This window comes from Centropristis striata, chromosome 24, assembly GCF_030273125.1.
Source record: "Centropristis striata isolate RG_2023a ecotype Rhode Island chromosome 24, C.striata_1.0, whole genome shotgun sequence".
Lineage (NCBI taxonomy): Eukaryota > Metazoa > Chordata > Actinopteri > Perciformes > Serranidae > Centropristis > Centropristis striata.
In genome coordinates this window covers 10,960,672-10,982,033 of record NC_081540.1, presented here as the reverse complement: position 1 = coordinate 10,982,033, position 21,362 = coordinate 10,960,672, and the positions used below count along the sequence as shown (strand labels likewise).

General features: G+C 39.7%; 2 protein-coding genes and 1 long non-coding RNA gene across 4 annotated transcripts in view; 2 read left to right on the top strand and 1 right to left on the bottom strand.

Moving 5' to 3' along the window:
• The first annotated feature begins 5,361 nt into the window (after positions 1–5,361).
• Positions 5,362–19,365, top strand: LOC131962946 (calponin homology domain-containing protein DDB_G0272472-like). 2 transcript variants are annotated; one of them, XM_059328061.1, is made up of 2 exons: positions 5,362–5,413; positions 11,244–13,555. In XM_059328061.1, the coding sequence occupies exon 2, from the start codon at positions 11,650–11,652 to the stop codon at positions 13,327–13,329; it is 1,680 nt and encodes a 559-aa protein (XP_059184044.1). In that variant the 5' UTR covers positions 5,362–5,413; positions 11,244–11,649; the 3' UTR covers positions 13,330–13,555. The 2 variants fall into 2 exon arrangements, with proteins under 2 accessions (XP_059184044.1, XP_059184046.1); XM_059328063.1 differs by lacking the exon at positions 5,362–5,413 and adding an exon at positions 18,899–19,365 and having other exon boundaries at positions 11,194–13,149.
• LOC131962948 (MAP7 domain-containing protein 2-like) overlaps positions 19,290–21,362 on the top strand; it is a 6,357-nt gene continuing 4,284 nt past the window's right edge. The window contains exon 1 of the mRNA XM_059328064.1: positions 19,290–21,351. Coding sequence (XP_059184047.1) covers positions 19,305–20,918 — 1,614 coding nt within the window. The 5' untranslated portion in view covers positions 19,290–19,304 and the 3' untranslated portion in view covers positions 20,919–21,351. The remainder of the gene's footprint in view (positions 21,352–21,362) is intronic.
• LOC131962949 (uncharacterized) overlaps positions 20,036–21,362 on the bottom strand; it is a 14,007-nt gene continuing 12,680 nt past the window's right edge. The window contains exon 3 of the long non-coding RNA XR_009389978.1: positions 20,036–20,142. This is a non-coding gene — a long non-coding RNA (uncharacterized LOC131962949). The remainder of the gene's footprint in view (positions 20,143–21,362) is intronic.

Genomic DNA, 21,362 nt, shown 5'->3' with positions numbered 1-21,362 from the left:
AGATCTTAGAATGTAAATGTAATCCTTGTGCCATAGGCAGTCATTATGTAGTGGTGAGATTGTGTGTGTGTGTGTGTGGGTGGATGAAGGATCAGGGTTAGAGGTCTTTTGCTGCCCGCGATGACCACTGTGTTAGTAGTCTCATTACAGGCTCCATCTTAATGGATCTACAGCTTCCATCTATTCCTTGGAACACTAAAGGTCAGATCAGCATCTTAATGTGCAATCCTCCTGCCTTGTGACCCACATGCAAACCTTGGTCACTTGGATCAGCCCCACATAGCGTGTCCAGTAGCCTGCAGAATATATAAATCAATTTCCATTTAATCACGGTTCATTTAATTAAACCTTGACATTTGTTTGAGAACTCCGGATCACCAACAGCAGATGAGTTTATAGCTACAGGCTTTGTCATAACTTTGTTATAACCGCTTTGGTTGAGTAGTTTTTTGGGATAGATGTTGAGACGCTGCAGAGAGACTGAAACACGATGTGGCCAAAAGGACGTGGAGGATCAAACAACAGGGTGTTGTTTTAGGAGTACTTAATCCTGGAAAGCATTTTTCTGAACATATAGTTCCCTCGTCTCAAAGTTGATGTTTTTTTTTAGAAATGTGTTTTTGGTTACATACCTAAAATAACGTCTGTGGTTAACACGAGCTAAAAAGTTTGGTAACACTTTCTATGAAGACTACATCTATAGTGCATTATGAGCGCATTCATAGTGAATTATAATGTTCATTAAAATCAATCATAATGCATTATGACTGCATTCATAAACACATATAAAGCTTCATGATGCACTATATCAACAAATATAGCTTATAATGACTTATAAATCCAAGTGTCTTATGAGTGCTCTTGACTGGTTATAAACTACAGGCTGACTGATGAGGCTTATAATACATTACAACTACTCATACCCCTCTATACACACACCTCAACAATCAATTGTTATAAGGGCTCATAGGATGCCATAAGTATAAATAAATGATCAATGTATGCTTTAAGTGAAGTGAGGTTCATATAGACGCATCTATAATGCAGTATAGCTAATCATGATGTTTCATTGTTGGCGTTAAGTAAAGTGTAACACATTTTCATGCATTTAAAAGAAGCTATGCTGCATCATAAGTCATTTCGTCAGATACCAAATATAGAGAATTACACTAAGATTAGGAATGTCTGACTGAATGAATGACTTATGATGCAGCATAAGCTATAAGCTATATTTATAACTGTTGATATAGTGCATCATGAAGCTTTATTTGTGTTAATGAGTGCAGTCATAATGCATTATGATTGATTATAATGAGTATTATAATTCACTATGAATGCGCTCATAATGCACTATAGATGTAGTCTTCATAGAAAGTGTTACCAAAAGTTTTTTCACACTTTGTTCTACAATATTAAATAAGTCAGTCAATACCATCAGTGAGTTCCAGCGGCTGTGGGGGAAATAAACATCACCATCAGCTCAGATGACTGTGTTGTAGTTTGTTTATACCCTGAAGTTAGCTTTAAAAACTCATAAAAGTGGTGGCAATTTGTTTAGATAACCTTTCTGAACATAACACTTTTTTTTTTGCCACAGGGCTTTTTTTCTGTAATAATTAAAAATCCAACAGAAAAATCCTGTTGGCTTTTAGTCAAGGAGACCAGGCCAATGCCAAGAAATCAACTTAAAAAATAAACTGCAGTTTCTGTGGATTTATGTTGTAAAACCACTGACCTAGGTTTTAAGTTTAAACAGTTGAAACAGAAAATAAATCTGCGGAAATGACGGAAATGAAGTAGTTACAAGGGTCACGTGACTTCCGCAATTTATGGAAAAACGCAAGTTACATTCAAAAACGTGATTCACGTAACTTAGGTAAAGAACGTAACTTAAGTTAAAAATGGTTGGCTTTTGTTTTCACACTCTCCTGGGAGAAAGTCATCCACCACCACGACCTCCAACACAGAAATCCGCCCTTTTAAACTTTGCTTGACTGTCAATCACTACTACGTCAGCAAGATGGCGGCGGGCACATTACAGCAGACGGTGAAATTCATAAATATAGCTTGTTTTTCGCTGCCTGTACACATGACCTAATAAATGTCTGCAGCACTCTGTACATACATATACATATATTTGTTGAATGGTTCATTCCTAAGAACTATGGAAAATATTATTCTGCTCTAACAACTTCCAGTCTCTACAGCAGGCCTTTCACAAGATTTTTGAACCTGGCTGCAGGGATTTGTTCCCATTCAGCCACAGAGCATTAAATCAGCCCTGCATTGATACAGCACAGGGGGCGGCGTTGGTGGGGAGGTGTTGTTTAAGGTGCCGGTGCACAATGAAATACAACCGAGGAAGTCCAAATCAAAAATATCGCTCTATCCTTAAGAAATAAGGTTTTCCTTCACTGAAACTTAGAAACCTCAGCCAAAAAACTGAAGGATTTACACATACACTATATCTAAGAACATAGTGTAATGGTTTCTTTTCAGTCAGGAAAGATCAAATCCAATCAATCAGGATGGGAACACAGGACACTGTACCAAATGTTTTTTTCTCATTTTATTTTTGAATGCAGCTTCATCATATTTTATGATGCCCCCCAGTAGCTCTAGCTGGGAGATGGCTTTTTGGCTTATTTAATCTTATAAATAAAGAAAAAAGACTCAAGAAAGGAAATATTAATACATCCCTTTTCCTTATTGAATTGCTAAATACAACTGTACAACAACAAAAAAAAAAAACACTTTCTTCCAATTTAATATAATGAAACTCACCAAAACAGCCTTTCCACTTTTGGAACAATCACCAGCTCTGGTTTGGTGTAAAAAAAAAACATAAATTTTCAGCCACCGATGTGAAAAGATGCTTTTTTCCCCCTTTTCACTGTGTCAGTGTGCAGCCAATCGCTGATACAGACTGACAAACAAAGTATTCAGTCAAACTGAACTGAACTGATAATATTGCCACGCAAAATATCGAGATACTATGCATTATCAATTTTTTCCCTAACCCCTATTGTGTTGTATTGGAATTTGAATGTTTGAATTAACCTTTAGAGCTTTGTACTTTTGTGCACAGACGTAAAAACCAGCATATAGTGAATGGAAACTTTCCTGGACATGCTGGTCTTTGTGGTGGTGATGATTCAGAGGGGTTATGGGTACAACAGTAGCCCTGAAAGATGAAGTGACAGGAAATCATATTGCAGTGATACTTTAAGTGATACTTAAAGACCCACACATGGGCAGTAAGATCAATGTTTTGGAAATATTTTGTGAATAAAAGCGACTTTGCCTGTATAGAAAAACAAATCACCCATGGAGGAGTAGAGCAAAACACGAACGAACAGATTCTCCTTATTGTGCTTGGGCCAAAGCCTTTTTACTATGAATAAATTACTGTTTTGAGCAACAATATCTCCTTGTCAGAAGTGATGCAATGAACAGCGACACAGGTGAGGAAACCTTTAGGAGAGCACAATAGCAAGAGACAGATTCCACTTCTGTGCATGAAATCTAGAAGTGCGTCCATCTTTGTCTTGTTCCAGCACGTTTCGGGCAGCAATTTCTATATGGGAATAAACCAATCTGAATCTCTCTTCGGTCTGCATAAAAGAAGATTTTCTGCTGTTTTCATTTCAGTCTCAGCTTTCAATCTGTGTATTCCTGTGGGCAAAGAAATACCCATAACTGACCACAGAACGAAATCAACACAATTTCAGATAAAAATGTTGAAGCTTTGGATTAGAAATGTATTCCCGAGGTGACCGTGGCTCCGGCTTCGGCAGAACTCGAGCCATTCAACCATTAAATTTAAAATAACTGAAGACACCTTGGGTTGGAACCTGGTGGCATTGGTTGCCCTAAAAAAAAATCTCTGACACAATGTCAGATCATCATGCCCTGACAAGTCATTATGAGCTATTGTTGCTGCCACTGTAGACTTTGTCTGATAAGTGAATAAGTGGCTGCTGTGTTAGGAATTTGAATTAGGTGTCAAATTGTCCTGATTTATGTGAAACTTATGAAAGTTTGGCTTCTGCAGGCCTTCAGCACATGTGTGACAGGGCTACATATTGAATTCTTATTTACTCCCCCTTTAAATACAACTGGCTTGATCTAGGGCTGGGCAATATAAAAAATATATCGATATATTTTTAAATGTGAGATGGAATTAGATCATATCACGCTGTGATCCTTGCTCCAGGCAAGCTGCGGCTTTTATTTAAGATATTTTTTTGTTTAAATGTGAGCTTCATGGAGCTTTGATTTAAAAAAAAAAAAAAAAAAAAAAAAAAAGGTGCTCCTGTTGTTAAACAGTATTTATGTTCCCTTAAAAAAACAGTTTTAATAAAACTACTTGTGACATGTCATATTTGGCTTTGACTTTGACTGAATATTTGCTCTCACTTTGCGATAAAAATATCAGGATATAAATTGTATATCAATATTCAGCCTAAATGTATCAGGATATGACTTTTGGTCCATATCGCCCAGCCCTACTATGCACCTGAACATGGATTCAGGGTATAACACTGCAGCAGAAACATAAAGGTTTATCACTGCTTGCTTCTTTTGTCTTAAATGCATGTAGCACACTTTTATTGTCACCCCCTCCTCAGGCCTGCAGATCTATGTCTCTTTATAAATAATTGGTTGAGTGTTCAACTTCTGGGGTGTTTACATAAAAGGGCCTTTGTATTATTTATTATCTAAGACTAAATCACACGCGCGTGCATACAAACGCACACATTTTCTTGCACAGTTTAGCGGTTAGATAACTCTCCGTCAGCTTGTCGCCTAGGCTGGGGTTCCAGCCTCAGTAAAATACACATCTCATTATTTGGAGCTTCCATCCCTTACCTCAGAGCTGAGCTGCCACTCCAACACAGTAATTACCTCGTACTCCTTTACTGCTAATGAGAAGGTAAAATATGAGCGCCTGGCAACCGCAGTCATTTGCGACCCCAGCTTGCTCCCGGCAGTAGAAGAGAGGGAGAGGGACTAATATCTACCCACAAGCCACTAGTGAATGATGCCATCGCTGCTCAATACACCTGTACAAGTCATCCTATGTAACCCAGGGTCTGTGTTTGGCAAATGTAACACTAGCTTGGAGTTTGGCTGGGGCTGCTGCAGTGTAAACTTCCCCCAAATCAAATAAAGAGCTGCTAATGTTCCTCAGCACGTGACCCTACTAAATAAATGTAATATAAAATGCTCCTTGGCCTTGAAGTACCTCTAATCACTGTTGTGGAGGGGGGGGGTTCAGTGTGTGGCTAATTGATGTTATTGCCACTAGAAGGTTATTAAGGTTTGCTCTCACTTTCATACCCCTCTGCAGGCTTCTGCTGATGCACACACAGCTTCCAAAAAGGAAATACTGCTTGTTGGAGCCAACACTGTAAGTAAAACCTTACATTCGACTACATATTTCGCTCATTTACTAAAACATATTTATATGTTTTAATGATCAAAAATTACTTTGTTTTTCTTATATTGTGTCTGAATATAAGTACTGGGTTCGAATCCCGGTACTGACAGTCAAGGACTGTTCACTTGTGTGTAAAAAAAAAGGATGGGTTAAATGCAGAGGTTGAATTTCCCCATCGTGGGATTAATAAAGTAATTAATCTTAATCTTAATATACACTACCGGTCAAAAGTTTTAGAACACCCCAATTTTTCCAGTTTTTTATTGAAATTCAAGCAGTTCAAGTCAAATGAACAGCTTGAAAGGGTACAAAGGTAAGTGGTGAACTGCCAATGGTAAATAAAAAAACAGGTAAGGTTAACCAAAACTTGAAAATAATGTACATTTCAGAATTATACAAGTCGGCCTTTTTTACAGGGAACAAGAAATGGGTTAACAACTTAACTCTATGGAGTCTTGGGCTATTTTGTCCATTTTTTTTATTATTTTCGTGTCATTGTAAGTCATTTTGTGTCTTTTTTTAGTCATTTAGTGTCTTTTTGTTGGTCATTTTGTGTCTTTTTTTTTGTCATTTTGTGTCTTTTTTTAGTCCTTTAGTCCAACATAAAATGTGATTTTGAATCTTTTTTTTACTTTCGAAACACTATCATGCTCAATAAAGAATTTTAAATGTTGCAAATGTGCATTCATTTCAGAGTACACTGAGACATTAAACTGCATCATTTTCAATTAAATTCTGGAAAAGTTGGAGTGTTCTAAAACTTTTGACCAGTAGTGTACCTGTGTTCACCCTTTGTCTGAATTCAATTCATGCAAGTCATTGCAGCCGGGGAAAGACTGTAAGAGCACTGTAGCTCAAGTTTCTACATATATATAGGATAGTTGTGACACAACCTTACAGAAGTCCTGACAGCTTGTTCAGCCCTCTGAACCCCATCGGCCCAGGGGATTTGAAAAGTGAGTTTTGGATCATCAGGTTTCTAAAGTTTCTGTTCAAAAAAGTAACCAAATTATGATATTTCTGTAAAAATCACTTTATTCTACATGTCTCATTTAAAACGTCACCAAGAATAAACCGTTGATTATAACTTGATCCTGTTAAAAACATTCAGTTCTGCCATGAAGCCGTGATTGATTCTGCTGAGACAAACGGTCAAATATTTACTGAAAATCAGACAGAACTGCAGGCTGTTTACATAGAGGTACAGGGCTGATATCTAGCCATTTCCCATGGTTTTCTTGATAATGATTTTTGTTATTATCAAGAAAACCATGGAAAATGTCTAGATGTCAGCTCTTAAATTAAACTCTTATGACCTATTTTTGTTGTTATCATTATATTTGTCCAAACAAATGTACCTTTAGTTGTACCAGATATTAAAATGAACGAAAAACTGAAGAAAACAATGGTCTAACAAGTTTTTCCATGACTGTATGTATATACAGTACAGGCCAAAAGTTTGGACACACCTTCTCATTCAATGCGTTTCCTTTATTTTCATGACTATTTCCATTGTAAATTCATCAAAACTATTAATGAACACATGTGGAATTATGTACTTAACCAAAAAGTGTGAAATAACTGAAAACATGTCCTATATTCTAGTAAGCAAAAGGTGGCTACTTTGAGGAATCTAAAATACAAGACATGTTTTCAGTTATTTCACACTTTTTTTGTTAAGTACCTAATTCCATATGTGTTCATTCATAGTTTTGATGCCTTCAGTGAGAATCTACAATGTAAATAGTCATGAAAATAAAGAAAAACACATTGAATGAGATGGGTGTGTCCAAACTTTTGGCCTGTACTGTATATACACACAGTATTTATATATTACAGTGAAATACAAGGCCACAGTGAGTAAAAAATGCCTTGAAACAGCTTGGAGTCAAGGGGGTTAATGGGGGCTGCTAGAACACACAGAATGATGGTTAGTTTGGTTAGGTGTAGTGGGTGTAACATCATGATTGACAGCTGTACTTGACTCGTGATTGGTCAGGAGGTGTATGGGCGTGAACTTGACACAGCGGCTCCACCTCAGGGTAATCCAATGATGCCTTCTGGTAACTAGCATCTACCACCTACCACTTAAAAGGCACAGTTGCTGAATAAAGGCTATGTGCAATTTTCAGTGGATTGAGTGTACTTTCACAGTATTCATATGGCATCTTGACCTGTTTTATCATAAAAATAGGACATGGAAATCTCACTTTTGACAACATGGGACCTTAAATAGTTACAATAGATGACCTCAATGTGTGAATGTGATAGTCAAAGGCACCTTTCACCTCCTATCAGCAACAAAACATGAACATTCGAATGCCATCAAAATGAAATGCATGCTTTATGGGCCCGTAAGACTCTTCATTCACAGGCCAATACATATTCCCATGTCATCACCGCTCCCCTCTATTCCATTATCATTTTTTATCTGATAGGAAACAAATCAAGGTTTTGCCAGTGTCAGGAACAAAAGCCGTCTTCATGTGGAAGGTTATAGAAAAGCACAGTAATGTGAGGGAAAAGATTATATTGGTGCCCTTCGGATAGACTTCAATGTCACACATGAGGAGACAAATAATTTCATCAGAGCGACAGTGGTTTTTGAAGGCAATCAGAAACATTTTATGCTTTTTGCGGAGCTTCATATTTGCCATAAAATCTTAGAGATTGACTCCAAACCCTTACCACTGGGGTGAGAAAATCCTATTAGATTGAAAAACAGCAAGGGACATTGAAAACGTATTAGCAATAATAACAGAGATTGCGAAATGCATTACATTCAGCATGACTATTTTAGTGGAAATGATCCACCCAGGGCATGAAAAAATTAAATTCATTTCAGAGGATCATGTAAATGCTAATGTTTACTGGTAACAGAGACACCTCCATTAGAAAACCATTAGCAGGACGATTACAATGGTTATCTTAAAATTGACTTACTGCATCAATTCACCGATTCACTGATACCACTGACCACATTGCAACACAGTGATTAGATTATGAAAAGACTTGTTTCAGTGGCTTTTCAATAATCTTCCGCCTCAGTCTGCTGTGGCATTGTCTGGGTGCATTCCAGTACCAGTAGTAGACGCCCAAATCTGAAGTTTATCAGTTTGTTTTATGTCTCTGTACAGCTTTCAATTGAGTATATGTCCGAAAGGATAAGCAAATTATTTGTTTAAACTATGTTTGAGACATCTTCCCAATTTCTAGGGGGAATCAGGGTTGTATTTCATATGCCAGAAAAAGACTCAGTATGTCTCAATCATAGAAATAACAGTAACACTTTCTATGAAGACTACATCTATAGTGCATTATGAGCGCATTCATAGTGAATTATAATGCTCATTATAATCAATCATAATGCATTATGACTGCATTCATAAACACATATAAAGCTTCATGATGCACTATATCAACAGTTATAAATATAGCTTATAATGACTTATAAATCCAAGTGTCTTATGAGTGCTCTTGACTGGTTATAAACTACAGGCTGACAGCTGCAGTATAGCTAATCATGATTCATCATGATTAGCTATACTGCATTATAGATGCGTCTATATGAACCTCACTTTACTTAAAGCATACATTGATCATTTATTTATACTTATGGCATCCTATGAGTCCTTATAACAATTGATTGTTGAGGTGTGTGTATAGAGGGGTATGAGTAGTTGTAATGTATTATAAGCCTCATCAGTCAGCCTGTAGTTTATAACCAGTCAAGAGCACTCATAAGACACTTGGATTTATAAGTCATTATAAGCTATATTTATAACTGTTGATATAGTGCATCATGAAGCTTTGTATGTGTTTATGAGTGCAGTCATAATGCATTATGATTGATTATAATGAGCATTATAATTCACTATGAATGCGCTCATAATGCACTATAGATGTAGTCTTCATAGAAAGTGTTACCGAAATAACTACACTGAACAAAAATATAAACGGAACACTTTTGTTTTTACTCCCCCTTTTTTTTTTTTTACAAACCCAAATTTAAAATGTTTTCTATGTACTCAAAATAGCCATTTCTCTCAAATATTGTTCACAAATCTGTCTAAATCTTTGATAGTGAGCACTTACCCTTTGCCGAGATAATCCATCCGACCTTACAGGTGTGGCATATCAAGATATTGATTAGACAGCATGATTATTGCACAGGTGTGCCTTAGGCTGGCTACAATAAAAGGCCACACACAAATGTGCAGTTTTATCACACAGCACAATGCCACAGATGTTGCAAGTTTTGAGTGAGCATGCAAATGGCATGCTGACTGCAGGAGTGTCCACCAGAGATGTTGCCCAACAATTAAATGTTCATTTCTCTACCATAAGCTGTCTCTAAAGGCGTTTCAGAGCATTTGGCAGTACATCCAACTGGCCTCACGACTGCAGACCACATGTCACCACACCAGCCCAGGACCACATCCAGCATGTTCACCTCCAGGATCATCTGAGACCAGCCACCCGGACAACTGCTGAAACAATTGGTTTGCATAACCAAAGAATGTCTGCACAAACTGTCAGAAACCGTCTCAGGGAAGCTCATCTGCATGCTTGTCCTCATCGGGGTCTCGACCTGACTGAAGTTCGTCATTGTAACCGACCTGAGTGGGCAAATGCTCACATTCGTTGGCGTCCGGCACGTTAGAGAAGTGTTCTCTTCACGGATAATGTTCGGATTTAATTCCGACTCCCTCCACGCCTTCAAAAACCAACTCAAAACCCACCTTTTCAAAATAGCTTACAATACCTGAACTCATAATCTCTCATCTCTGTTTAGTTGTTTTCTTCTGTATTTTGTGTTTGTGTGTGTCTAATTTCCTGTCATGTTAAGCGACTCTGAGTACCTTTAAAAGCGCTATATACCTGTAAATGTAATGTATTATTATTATTAAAAAATTCAGCCCTCCAAAAAGGCTTGACAGGAAACACAATGAAGCAATAACTTGTGTTTTATCCTTGCTCTTCCTTTATTTCATTGCAAAATGACCAAAGGTCATAAACTTGAAATGATTAAACCAAATACAACAGGTTACATAATAATATTAATGAAATTGCAACCTATATAGCTATTTTTACTTTTTACAATAAACAAAACATTGACTCTTAATAAGTCTTAATATATAATCAACAAATGTCTTCTTAGTAAACACAGCAGACCATTACAGGCTAGGCAAGAACTTACTAAGCGCTAGCCTGGAATGCTAATGGAGTTAGCCCAGCATGCTAACGGGAGCTAGTGGCAATGCTTGCATTTAGTTTTTAATGTTAGCTGCTAATGTTGGCCAAGACACTGTGTTTAAGCTTTTGGGTCCGCTGTGTTTACTGCAATTCATTACTTTAATTCATAAGAAGACATTTGTTACAGATGTTTTACAAACAATTCCTTAGAGGTTTATAATGTTTGCAACAATAAATTACAGCATTATTTATAATTATTACACATTACTTATTATCATTTAATTGTTTGTATACAGTAAAAATAATATTCAATCAGTTAACCAATTATAAGTGATGGTTATTATAAAATGTCAGTGTTTTGGGAGCAAAAAAGTGTCAGAATGTATTTTGGAGAACAATCTTATTTTTTGCTATTTTGTGGAGCAGAAAGTGACATGATAAGGAAATACACAAATAAATACAATAGGGACCTCGCAGGTCGTTGCCTGCTCGGGCCCTAATAAAAGTATCTCCACTTTATTTTTAGATACAGTATTTGTGTAAGTTTTGATTTGATTTTGGTTTGATTTAAATGCACTTATTCACATCTCACCATTGTTTGTAGATAATTCTGCCAGTAGTGGAATGGAATGGAAGAGTGACATCATGGAATGATATCATGGAAGCCATGACATCATCATGGAATGCCATGATGGAAACCATGACATCATCATGGAATGACAACATGAAAGCCATGACATCATCATGGAATGGCAACATGAAAGCCATGACATGATGAAAGCCATGACATCATCATCATGGAGACCTTGAAGAGGTAAGTAACACTTTACAGCAGAGCTGTGTTTTGTTGGGGAAGGAGTACATTTACTTTTCACACACTTTTCTGATAGGTAAATTACTTTTTGTAGTTTTGTTGTGGTTGTGTGAATTGTAGGACTTAATACAGCAAATAATTGCTGTGTGTTTGTGTCTGCAGTTACACAGTGTTGGCATTCGAAGTCATACAGAAAATGTTTAAATCCTTGTTTGGACGATTTCAAATCAGACGAAGGGCTGAGAAACCTTCGTCTCCTGGAGACCTTGGTCCTCCCACCACCGGGGTAGACCACGAGCACGGGGCTGAGAAACCTTCGTCTCCTGGAGACCTTGGTCCTCCCACCACCGGGGTAGACCACGAGCACGGGGCTGAGAAACCTTCGTCTCCTGGAGACCTTGGTCCTCCCACTACCAGGGAAGACGACGAGCACTGGGCTGAGAAACCTTCGTCTCCTGGAGAACTTGGTCCTCCCACCACCAGGGAAGACGACGAGCGTGGGTATGGAGATGACGAGCCCTGCACCAGCAGTAAGTACCGCGGAGCAAGGAGTGTGAGCTCTTCGTCCAGCGATGACGAGCCCTGCACCAGCAGGAAATACCTCAGACCAAGGAATGAGAGTCCTTCGTCCAGCAAGGACGAGCCCTGCACCAGCAGGAAATACTCCAGACCAAGGAATGAGAGTCCTTCGTCCAGCGATGCCGAGCCCTGCACCAGCAGGAAGTACCGCGGAGCAAGGAGTGTGAGCTCTTCGTCCAGCGATGACGAGCCCTGCACCAGCAGGAAATACCTCAGACCAAGGAATGAGAGTCCTTCGTCCAGCAAGGACGAGCCCTGCACCAGCAGGAAATACTCCGGACCAAAGACTAAGAGTCCTTCGTCCAGCAAGGACGAGCCCTGCACCAGCAGGAAGTACCACAGACCTAGGAGTGAGAGCTCTTCCTCCAGTGAGGACGAGTCCTGCAACAGTAGAAAACACCCTAGACCAAGGAGTGAGAGCCCTTCATCTGGTGAGGACGAGCCCTGGACCAGCAGGAAGTTACGCAGACCAAGGAGTGAGAGCTCTTCCTCCAATGACAAGCCTTTCGTCTATACTTTTCCTATAGAGAAGACAGAGAAAGAAATGGTACAAGAATTACTGGAGCACTGGATTAAACGACATGCGGAGTTGAGAAAACAATATGAGCTGATGAAGCGACAGGAGAAATTGGAGAAGTTGCTGAAGAAAGGGAAGAAAAAAAAATTCACAATTTATCTCTTCAAGGTGCCTGAGGAAGTGAAGGAAGAGAGGTGGAGGAAAAAAATGGAGATGGACAAGAAATATTTACTTAGATGTGATGTAAGAATTGCGAAGTCCATGATTAAAAAAGGGGAAAAGAAGTTGAAGTACATGCAGGAGAGGGAGGTGAGAAAAGAGAAGGAGGCTAGAGAAGCACTCAAAAAGCAGAATAGGCTGACAGAAAAATTGAAAGTAAAAATTGAGAAATTTTGGGAAAAAAGAAGAAAGCAGAAAGTAGAGGAAAAAAAACGGAGTGACGAAGAAAATGCAAAGAAGCAGATGGAAGAAAGACTGAAGTTATATAAGAAGAACATGGAAAGAGAGGAGAAAGATTTGGAGAAAAGAAGACAGAAGAAACTGAAGAGGTGGAAAAAAATAACAGAGGATTGGGAGAAATGGTGTGCGAAGAATGAGAAGGTAAAGAAAAAAGTTTATGAGCAGAGCAGGAAAGAAATGCTGGAGATGAAAGAGAGGATGAAACAATCACAGGGGAGGGAAGAGAGCATCAAACCACCACAGGGGAGCATCTCCTCCTTTCTAAAAAAATACTTGGGCATAGGATTGAAGAAGATAGGACTGATGAGAGGATACTCATAAAAACTAGAAAAGTTAAATATCTAAAAAAAATACATATAGAATAGAAAAGTTTAATATTTAAAATCATTACATATAAAAAATAGAAGTTAAATATCTAAAAAAAATATCAAAATAGAAAAGTTAGAGATCTAAAAAACTACATAAATTATAGAAATGTTAAATGTAAGTTAAATATCTAAAAAAAAAAATACATTAAAAAAGTACAGCGGTCCTGTCTCCGCCCCTTCTGTGTCTAGCATGCTACCTAGCGGACCCTCCTTTCCTGTTCCCCACCCCTTAACGTAACCAAGACCACAAACCTCAGGCCTGCTAGCAACCAGTCTACTAGCTCTCAGCCTTTCCCCCGGACCACTAACATGCTACCTGCCTGTCCCGCCATCACTGAGCCTGATCCCCAGTCGGTCTTGCCTGCTCGCTGCAGCATGACATGCAGGTTTGTGGTCCAGGGCAAAGCCATGGAGAAGGGTAAACTACAGAGACAGGATAGGGTAAGGGTTGGGGAACAGGAAAGGAGGGTCTGCTATGTGATGGGGCTGCTCGAGACGTCAGCCACAGAGAAGCGGCAGCTATGGAGACAGGAAAGGAAAACCACCACAGAAATAGCTGTTATTACAAGATAGCAGAGCCAGAGGGTTTTTGGTGTTTCAGGAAGGAATTTGGTGGGTATGACCGACTGGGGATCAGGCTGAGTGGTGGCGGGACAGGCAGGTAGCATGTTAGTGGTCCGGGGGAAAGGCTGGAAGCTAGTAGACTGGTTGCTAGCAGGCCTGAGGTTTGTGGTTTTGGTTAAATATCTAAATGAAAAATACATATAAAAATAGAAAAGTTAAATATCTAAAAGAAATACATATATAAAAAAAATAGAAAAATGAAATGCATAAAAAATAGGAAAGTTAAATACATAAAAAATAGAAAAGTTAAATATCTAAAAAATACATTAAAAAATAGAAAATTAATTTAAAAAAAAAAAAACATACATTAAAAAATGTACAGGCATCCTGTCTCTGTAGCTGCCCCTTCTCCGTGGCTTTGCCCTGGATCACAAACCTCTATGACATGGGCACAACCGACAGGATCAGGCTTAGTGTCAGTGGGACAGGCAGGTTGGTGGTCTGGGGTAAAAGCCATTGAGGGGCTAGCCATGTTTGACTTTGAAAGCTTCATCAACTGCCGGTTAGATCAGGTTAGGTTTAGTAAGGTTTCTGCCACGAGGTCTCATCTCCCAGGTCATCTTCTAGAGCGGTCCTGTCTCCGTAGCTGCCCCTTCTCCGTGGCTTTGCCCCAGACCACTAAAAGCCCACCTGCATGTCCTGATGCAGCTAGCTTGCTACCTGCCTGTCCCACTGACACTCAGCCCAATCCCCAGGCAGTAGTGCCCTGCTATCCTGTCAGCAACAGCTGTCTCAATGTTCGTTTTTCCTAGCCCAGAATCCCATCTCTATAGCGGACCCTCCTTTCCTGTTCCCCACTCCTTAACCTAACCAAGACCACAAACCTCAGGCCTGCTAGCAACCAGTCTACCTGCTTCCAGCCTCCCCCCCCTGACCAATAAAATGCTACCTGTCTGTCCCGCCACCACTCAGCCTGATCCCCAGTTGGTCGTGCCCACTTGCCGCACAATGACATGCAGGTTTGTGGTCCAGGGCAAAGCCACGGAGAAGGGGCAGCTATGGAGACAGGAAACAAAATTCACCACATAGATAGCAGTGATTACAAGATAGCAGAGCAAGAGGGTTTTTGGTGTTTCAGGAAGGAATTTGGTGGGTACGACCGACTGGGGATCAGGCTGAGTGGTGGCGGGACAGGCAGGTAGCATGTTAGTGGTCCGGGGGAACGGCTGGAAGCTAGTAGACTGGTTGCTAGCAGGCCTGAGGTTTGTGGTTAAATGGTTAAATATCTAAATTAAAATACATCTAAAAAATCGAAAAGTTAGATATCTAAAAAAAAAGTACATTTAAAAAATCGACAAGTTCAATATCTAAAAAAAATATACATATGAAATATAGAAAAGTTTAATATATAAATAAATAAAAAAAATAAATTTTAAAAAAGCAAAGGGGTCCCGTCTCAGTAGCTGCCCCTTCTCTGTGGCTTTGCCCCGGACCACTAATTCGCCTGTTACCTGCACCTGCCTGATATACCTGTATGTCCTGATGCGGCTAGCATGCTACCTGCCTTTCCAGCCACCACTCAGCCTGATCCCCAGTTGGTCGTGCCCGCTCTCCGCACAATGACATGCAGGTTTGTGATCCAGGGCAAAGCCATGGAAATGGGGAAGCTACTGAGACAGGAAAGGTTAAGGGTTGGCTAACAGGAAAGGAGGGTTCGCTATGTGATGGGACTGCTCGAGAAGTCAGCCAGGGAGAAGGGGCAGCTATGGGACTCTTTTGGAGGACGGCCAGGAAAAACGAACATGGAGACTTCTGTTGCTTACAGGTTAACAGAGCCAGAGGCTGGCAGTATTGGTCAAAAAGTTTTTTGGGGTTTCAGGAAGGAAATTGCCGGGCACTACTGACTGGGGATGAAGCTGAGTGTCAGTGGGACAGGCAGGTAGAATGCTAGCCGCATCAGGACATGTAGGTGGCGTGTTAATGGTCGGAGGGAAAGGCTGGAATTCATTACTTTAATTCATAAGAAGACATTTGTTACAGATGTTTTACAAACAATTCCTTATAGTGGGGCGGATTAGCTGAACAATCGTTCACTTTGTGATAAAAGCATGAAATTTGGTAGATGTGTTGGTGAATATGTTTCAAACAAATCTGGATATTGGGCCACCTCAAAAGCGCCCCCTAGTGGCCGTGGCAGGCATTTGTGATACAAATAAATCAATGATGAATAAAAACTGCCCTTTTAATAATACCAACTGGTGATGAATTATATATTTTCAGAAAGCCCGATTAGTCACCTTTACAACGAGGTACTGCTTGTAAGGATCGTGCATTCATGGAATGAGCAACGGGGCTAAACGTGTGGGTAGCACCCCCCAAAAATGTGCATCCCCTGTGGGGCGGATTAGCTCAATAAATCACAAGAATTGTTTATTTTGTGATAGAAGCACACAATTTGGTGGATGTGTTGGTGGATATGTTTCAAACAAATCTGTACATTAGGCCATCGCAAATTCGCCCCCTAGTGGCCATAGCAGTCATTTTCTTCGTTAAAATTACAAAAGATATTTAAATTATTTCTTAAAATATTAAAAAAATTTAAACTAAATATACAAACGTAAATTAAAAAATGTAAATACACATATTAAATTAACAAAAATCCAGTTAGACACTCTTTCAGTTATTTTTCCTGCCCCACCACAATCGGGCTAGCCATCGAGCTAGCTAGCAAATGAGCTAGCTAAAAAAGTAAATTAGCAAGATAGCAAAAATAGGTACTTAAGCTAGCTAGTTAGCTTGGAACATGTATCAGTGGCTGTTGGGTGTGAAAGCTTAATAAGACACTGTTAAATTATGTCCTGTGGAATGTGGACATCCCTCTCTGCACACACACACACACACACACACACAGGCACACACAGTATATGTAATATGTCTCCTTTGCCCATGTGGTTATTTTTTTCTTTTTTTAAATGTATTTTATAACTCCATCACAGTTAGTCAGGCGGCTTAGGACCAGATTTGAGAAGAAAAGGGACACGCCGGACAAAAGCACCAAAATTTTTCCACATGCTCTCTATCACCAAAGGTTTCAACTTTTGGTAGGAGCCACTTCATCAAGATTGCAGATAGGAGACGGCAGCCATATAAGCCATAAGCCATAAGTCTATGAGAACCAACATATCTTCCAAGCCACTTAGAAGGTCAAACTTGGTGTCAAAATATACATTTTCTGGGTCAAAGAATCATTTAAAGCTATTGAGAATATCACTGGATGACTCACTGTAAATAATTTGTTGATCAAGATCTGACATGAGATGAAAGCGTACCCTTGATTTTTTTGAGCAGTGTACATGGCAGCTAACCCATACTCTCCCGTGAACATTGATTCCAAACAGTTTCAACTCAGGATACCCTGCTGCAGCACTTGAAGCGAGTTGCCCAGTCTGAGTGAAAATGAACATATCTATTTGATCAAATAATCATCTAGTGATATTCTCAATAGCTTTAAATGATTCCTGGACCCAGAAAATGTATATTTTGACACCAAGATTGACCTTCTAAGTGGCTTGGAAGATATAGCATTTCTCATAGACTTTATATGGCTGCCATCACCGCAATCTTGATGAAGTGGCTCCTACTAAAAATTGAAACCTATAATGATAGAGAGTATGTGGAAAAAATGTGGTGCTCTTGTCCGGCGTGTCCCCTTTATTTGGCCAGGCCGCCTGACTAAGTCACACACCTCAGTACAAGGATTTTGCCAGAAAGAGTAACCTGCTACAAGTAACCCTAGTAGAATTTTTAAAATGTATGATTTTTTTCTGTCTAAATGTATTTTGTTTTTATTGTTGCAGGTCATACAATATTGAAAATTATTTTTTCTTTTTAAGGAGCAACAGAAGAATACAAGCCAAAGAGGAGGCCGTAGCCTGTGAATGGGAATATCAAGACCTAATAAAATGTTATACAAAGTTAATGTTCTTTTCTATTAGACTGTAATAAAGCTTTTGTCACTTTAACATGTCTCTAAATTATATTTGTGGTGCTGAAAACATGAAACAGCAGCTGTAGGGTAGGCAAAGCATTCCTCGCCAGTAACCACCGGCCATTTTTAAAAATGGCCGCCACAGCCATCAGAATTTTTTTTGCGATGGCCCAATATCCAGATTCATAAAACATGTATTCAGCAATGAGTGTACCAAATTTGATGCTTTTATCACAAAATGAACGATTGTTCAGCTAATCCGCCCCACTACACAGGGGATGCACATTTTTGGGGGTTGCTACCCACACGTTTAGCCCCGTTGCTCATTCCATGAATGCAGGATCCTTACAAGCTGTACCTCGTTGTAAAGGTGACTAATCAGGCTTTCCAACAATATACAATTCATCACCAGTTGGTATTATTAAAAGGGCAGTTTTTATTCATCATTGATTTATTCGTATAACAAATGCCTGCCACAGCCACTAGGGGGCGCTTTTGAGGTGGCCCAATATCCAGATTTGTTCGAAACATATTCACCAACACATCTACCAAATTTCATGCTTTTATCACAAAGTGAACGATTGTTGTAAAATATTGAGCTAATCCGCCCCACTATTAGAGGTTTATAATGTGTGCAACAATAAATTACAGCATTATTTATAATTATTACACATTACTTATTATCATTTAATTGTTTGTATACAGTAAAAATAATATTCAATCAGTTAACCAATTATAAGTGATAGTTATTATAAAATGTCAGTGTTTTGGGAGCAAAAAAGTGTCAGAATGTATTTTGGAGAACAATCTTATTTTGTGCTATTTTGTGGAGCAGAAAGTGACATGATAAGGAAATACACAAATAATAAAAGTATCTCCACTTTATTTTTAGATACAGTATTTGTGTAAGTTTTGATTTGATTTGGGTTTGATTTAAATGCACTTATTCACATCTCACCATTGTTTGTAGATAATTCTGCCAGTAGTGGAATGGAATGGAAGAGTGACATCATGGAATGATATCATGAAAGCCATGACATCATCATGGAATGACATGATGGAAACCATGACATCATCATGGAATGACAACATGAAAGCCATGACATCATCATGGAATGGCAACATGAAAGCCATGACATGATGAAATCCATGACATCATCATCATGGAGACCTTGAAGAGGTAAGTAACACTTTACAGCAGAGCTGTGTTTTGTTGGGGAAGGAGTACATTTACTTTTCACACACTTTTCTGATAGGTAAATTACTTTTTGTAGTTTTGTTGTGGTTGTGTGAATTGTAGGACTTAATACAGCAAATAATTGCTGTGTGTTTGTGTCTGCAGTTACACAGTGTTGGCATTCGAAGTCATACAGAAAATGTTTAAATCCTTGTTTGGACGATTTCAAATCAGACGAAGGGCTGAGAAACCTTCGTCTCCTGGAGACCTTGGTCCTCCCACCACCGGGGTAGACCACGAGCACGGGGCTGAGAAACCTTCGTCTCCTGGAGACCTTGGTCCTCCCACTACCAGGGAAGACGACGAGCACTGGGCTGAGAAACCTTCGTCTCCTGGAGAACTTGGTCCTCCCACCGCCAGGGAAGACGACGAGCGTGGGTATGGAGATGACGAGCCCTGCACCAGCAGTAAGTACCGCGGAGCAAGGAGTGTGAGCTCTTCGTCCAGCGATGACGAGCCCTGCACCAGCAGGAAATACCTCAGACCAAGGAATGAGAGTCCTTCGTCCAGCAAGGACGAGCCCTGCACCAGCAGGAAATACTCCAGACCAAGGAATGAGAGTCCTTCGTCCAGCGATGCCGAGCCCTGCACCAGCAGGAAGTACCGCGGAGCAAGGAGTGTGAGCTCTTCGTCCAGCGATGACGAGCCCTGCACCAGCAGGAAATACCTCAGACCAAGGAATGAGAGTCCTTCGTCCAGCAAGGACGAGCCCTGCACCAGCAGGAAATACTCCGGACCAAAGACTAAGAGTCCTTCGTCCAGCAAGGACGAGCCCTGCACCAGCAGGAAGTACCACAGACCTAGGAGTGAGAGCTCTTCCTCCAGTGAGGACGAGTCCTGCAACAGTAGAAAACACCCTAGACCAAGGAGTGAGAGCCCTTCATCTGGTGAGGACGAGCCCTGGACCAGCAGGAAGTTACGCAGACCAAGGAGTGAGAGCTCTTCCTCCAATGACAAGCCTTTCGTCTATACTTTTCCTATAGAGAAGACAGAGAAAGAAATGGTACAAGAATTACTGGAGCACTGGATTAAACGACATGCGGAGTTGAGAAAACAATATGAGCTGATGAAGCGACAGGAGAAATTGGAGAAGTTGCTGAAGAAAGGGAAGAAAAAAAAATTCACAATTTATCTCTTCAAGGTGCCTGAGGAAGTGAAGGAAGAGAGGTGGAGGAAAAAAATGGAGATGGACAAGAAATATTTACTTAGATGTGATGTAAGAATTGCGAAGTCCATGATTAAAAAAGGGGAAAAGAAGTTGAAGTACATGCAGGAGAGGGAGGTGAGAAAAGAGAAGGAGGCTAGAGAAGCACTCAAAAAGCAGAATAGGCTGACAGAAAAATTGAAAGTAAAAATTGAGAAATTTTGGGAAAAAAGAAGAAAGCAGAAAGTAGAGGAAAAAAAACGGAGTGACGAAGAAAATGCAAAGAAGCAGATGGAAGAAAGACTGAAGTTATATAAGAAGAACATGGAAAGAGAGGAGAAAGATTTGGAGAAAAGAAGACAGAAGAAACTGAAGAGGTGGAAAAAAATAACAGAGGATTGGGAGAAATGGTGTGCGAAGAATGAGAAGGTAAAGAAAAAAGTTTATGAGCAGAGCAGGAAAGAAATGCTGGAGATGAAAGAGAGGATGAAACAATCACAGGGGAGGGAAGAGAGCATCAAACCACCACAGGGGAGCATCTCCTCCTTTCTAAAAAAATACTTGGGCATAGGATTGAAGAAGATAGGACTGATGAGAGGATACTCATAAAAATTAGAAAAGTTAAATATCTAAAAAAAATACATATAGAATAGAAAAGTTTAATATTTAAAATCATTACATATAAAAAATAGAAGTTAAATATCTAAAAAAAATATCAAAATAGAAAAGTTAGAGATCTAAAAAACTACATAAATTATAGAAATGTTAAATGTAAGTTAAATATCTAAAAAAAAAAAAACATTAAAAAAGTACAGCGGTCCTGTCTCCGCCCCTTCTGTGTCTAGCATGCTACCTAGCGGACCCTCCTTTCCTGTTCCCCACCCCTTAACGTAACCAAGACCACAAACCTCAGGCCTGCTAGCAACCAGTCTACTAGCTCTCAGCCTTTCCCCCGGACCACTAACATGCTACCTGCCTGTCCCGCCATCACTGAGCCTGATCCCCAGTCGGTCTTGCCTGCTCGCTGCAGCATGACATGCAGGTTTGTGGTCC

Excerpts from the sequence above, each read along its gene's own strand:
- LOC131962946 (XM_059328061.1), top strand. The coding sequence starts at position 11,650 with ATGTTTAAATCCTTGTTTGGACGATTTCAAATCAGACGAAGGGCTGAG.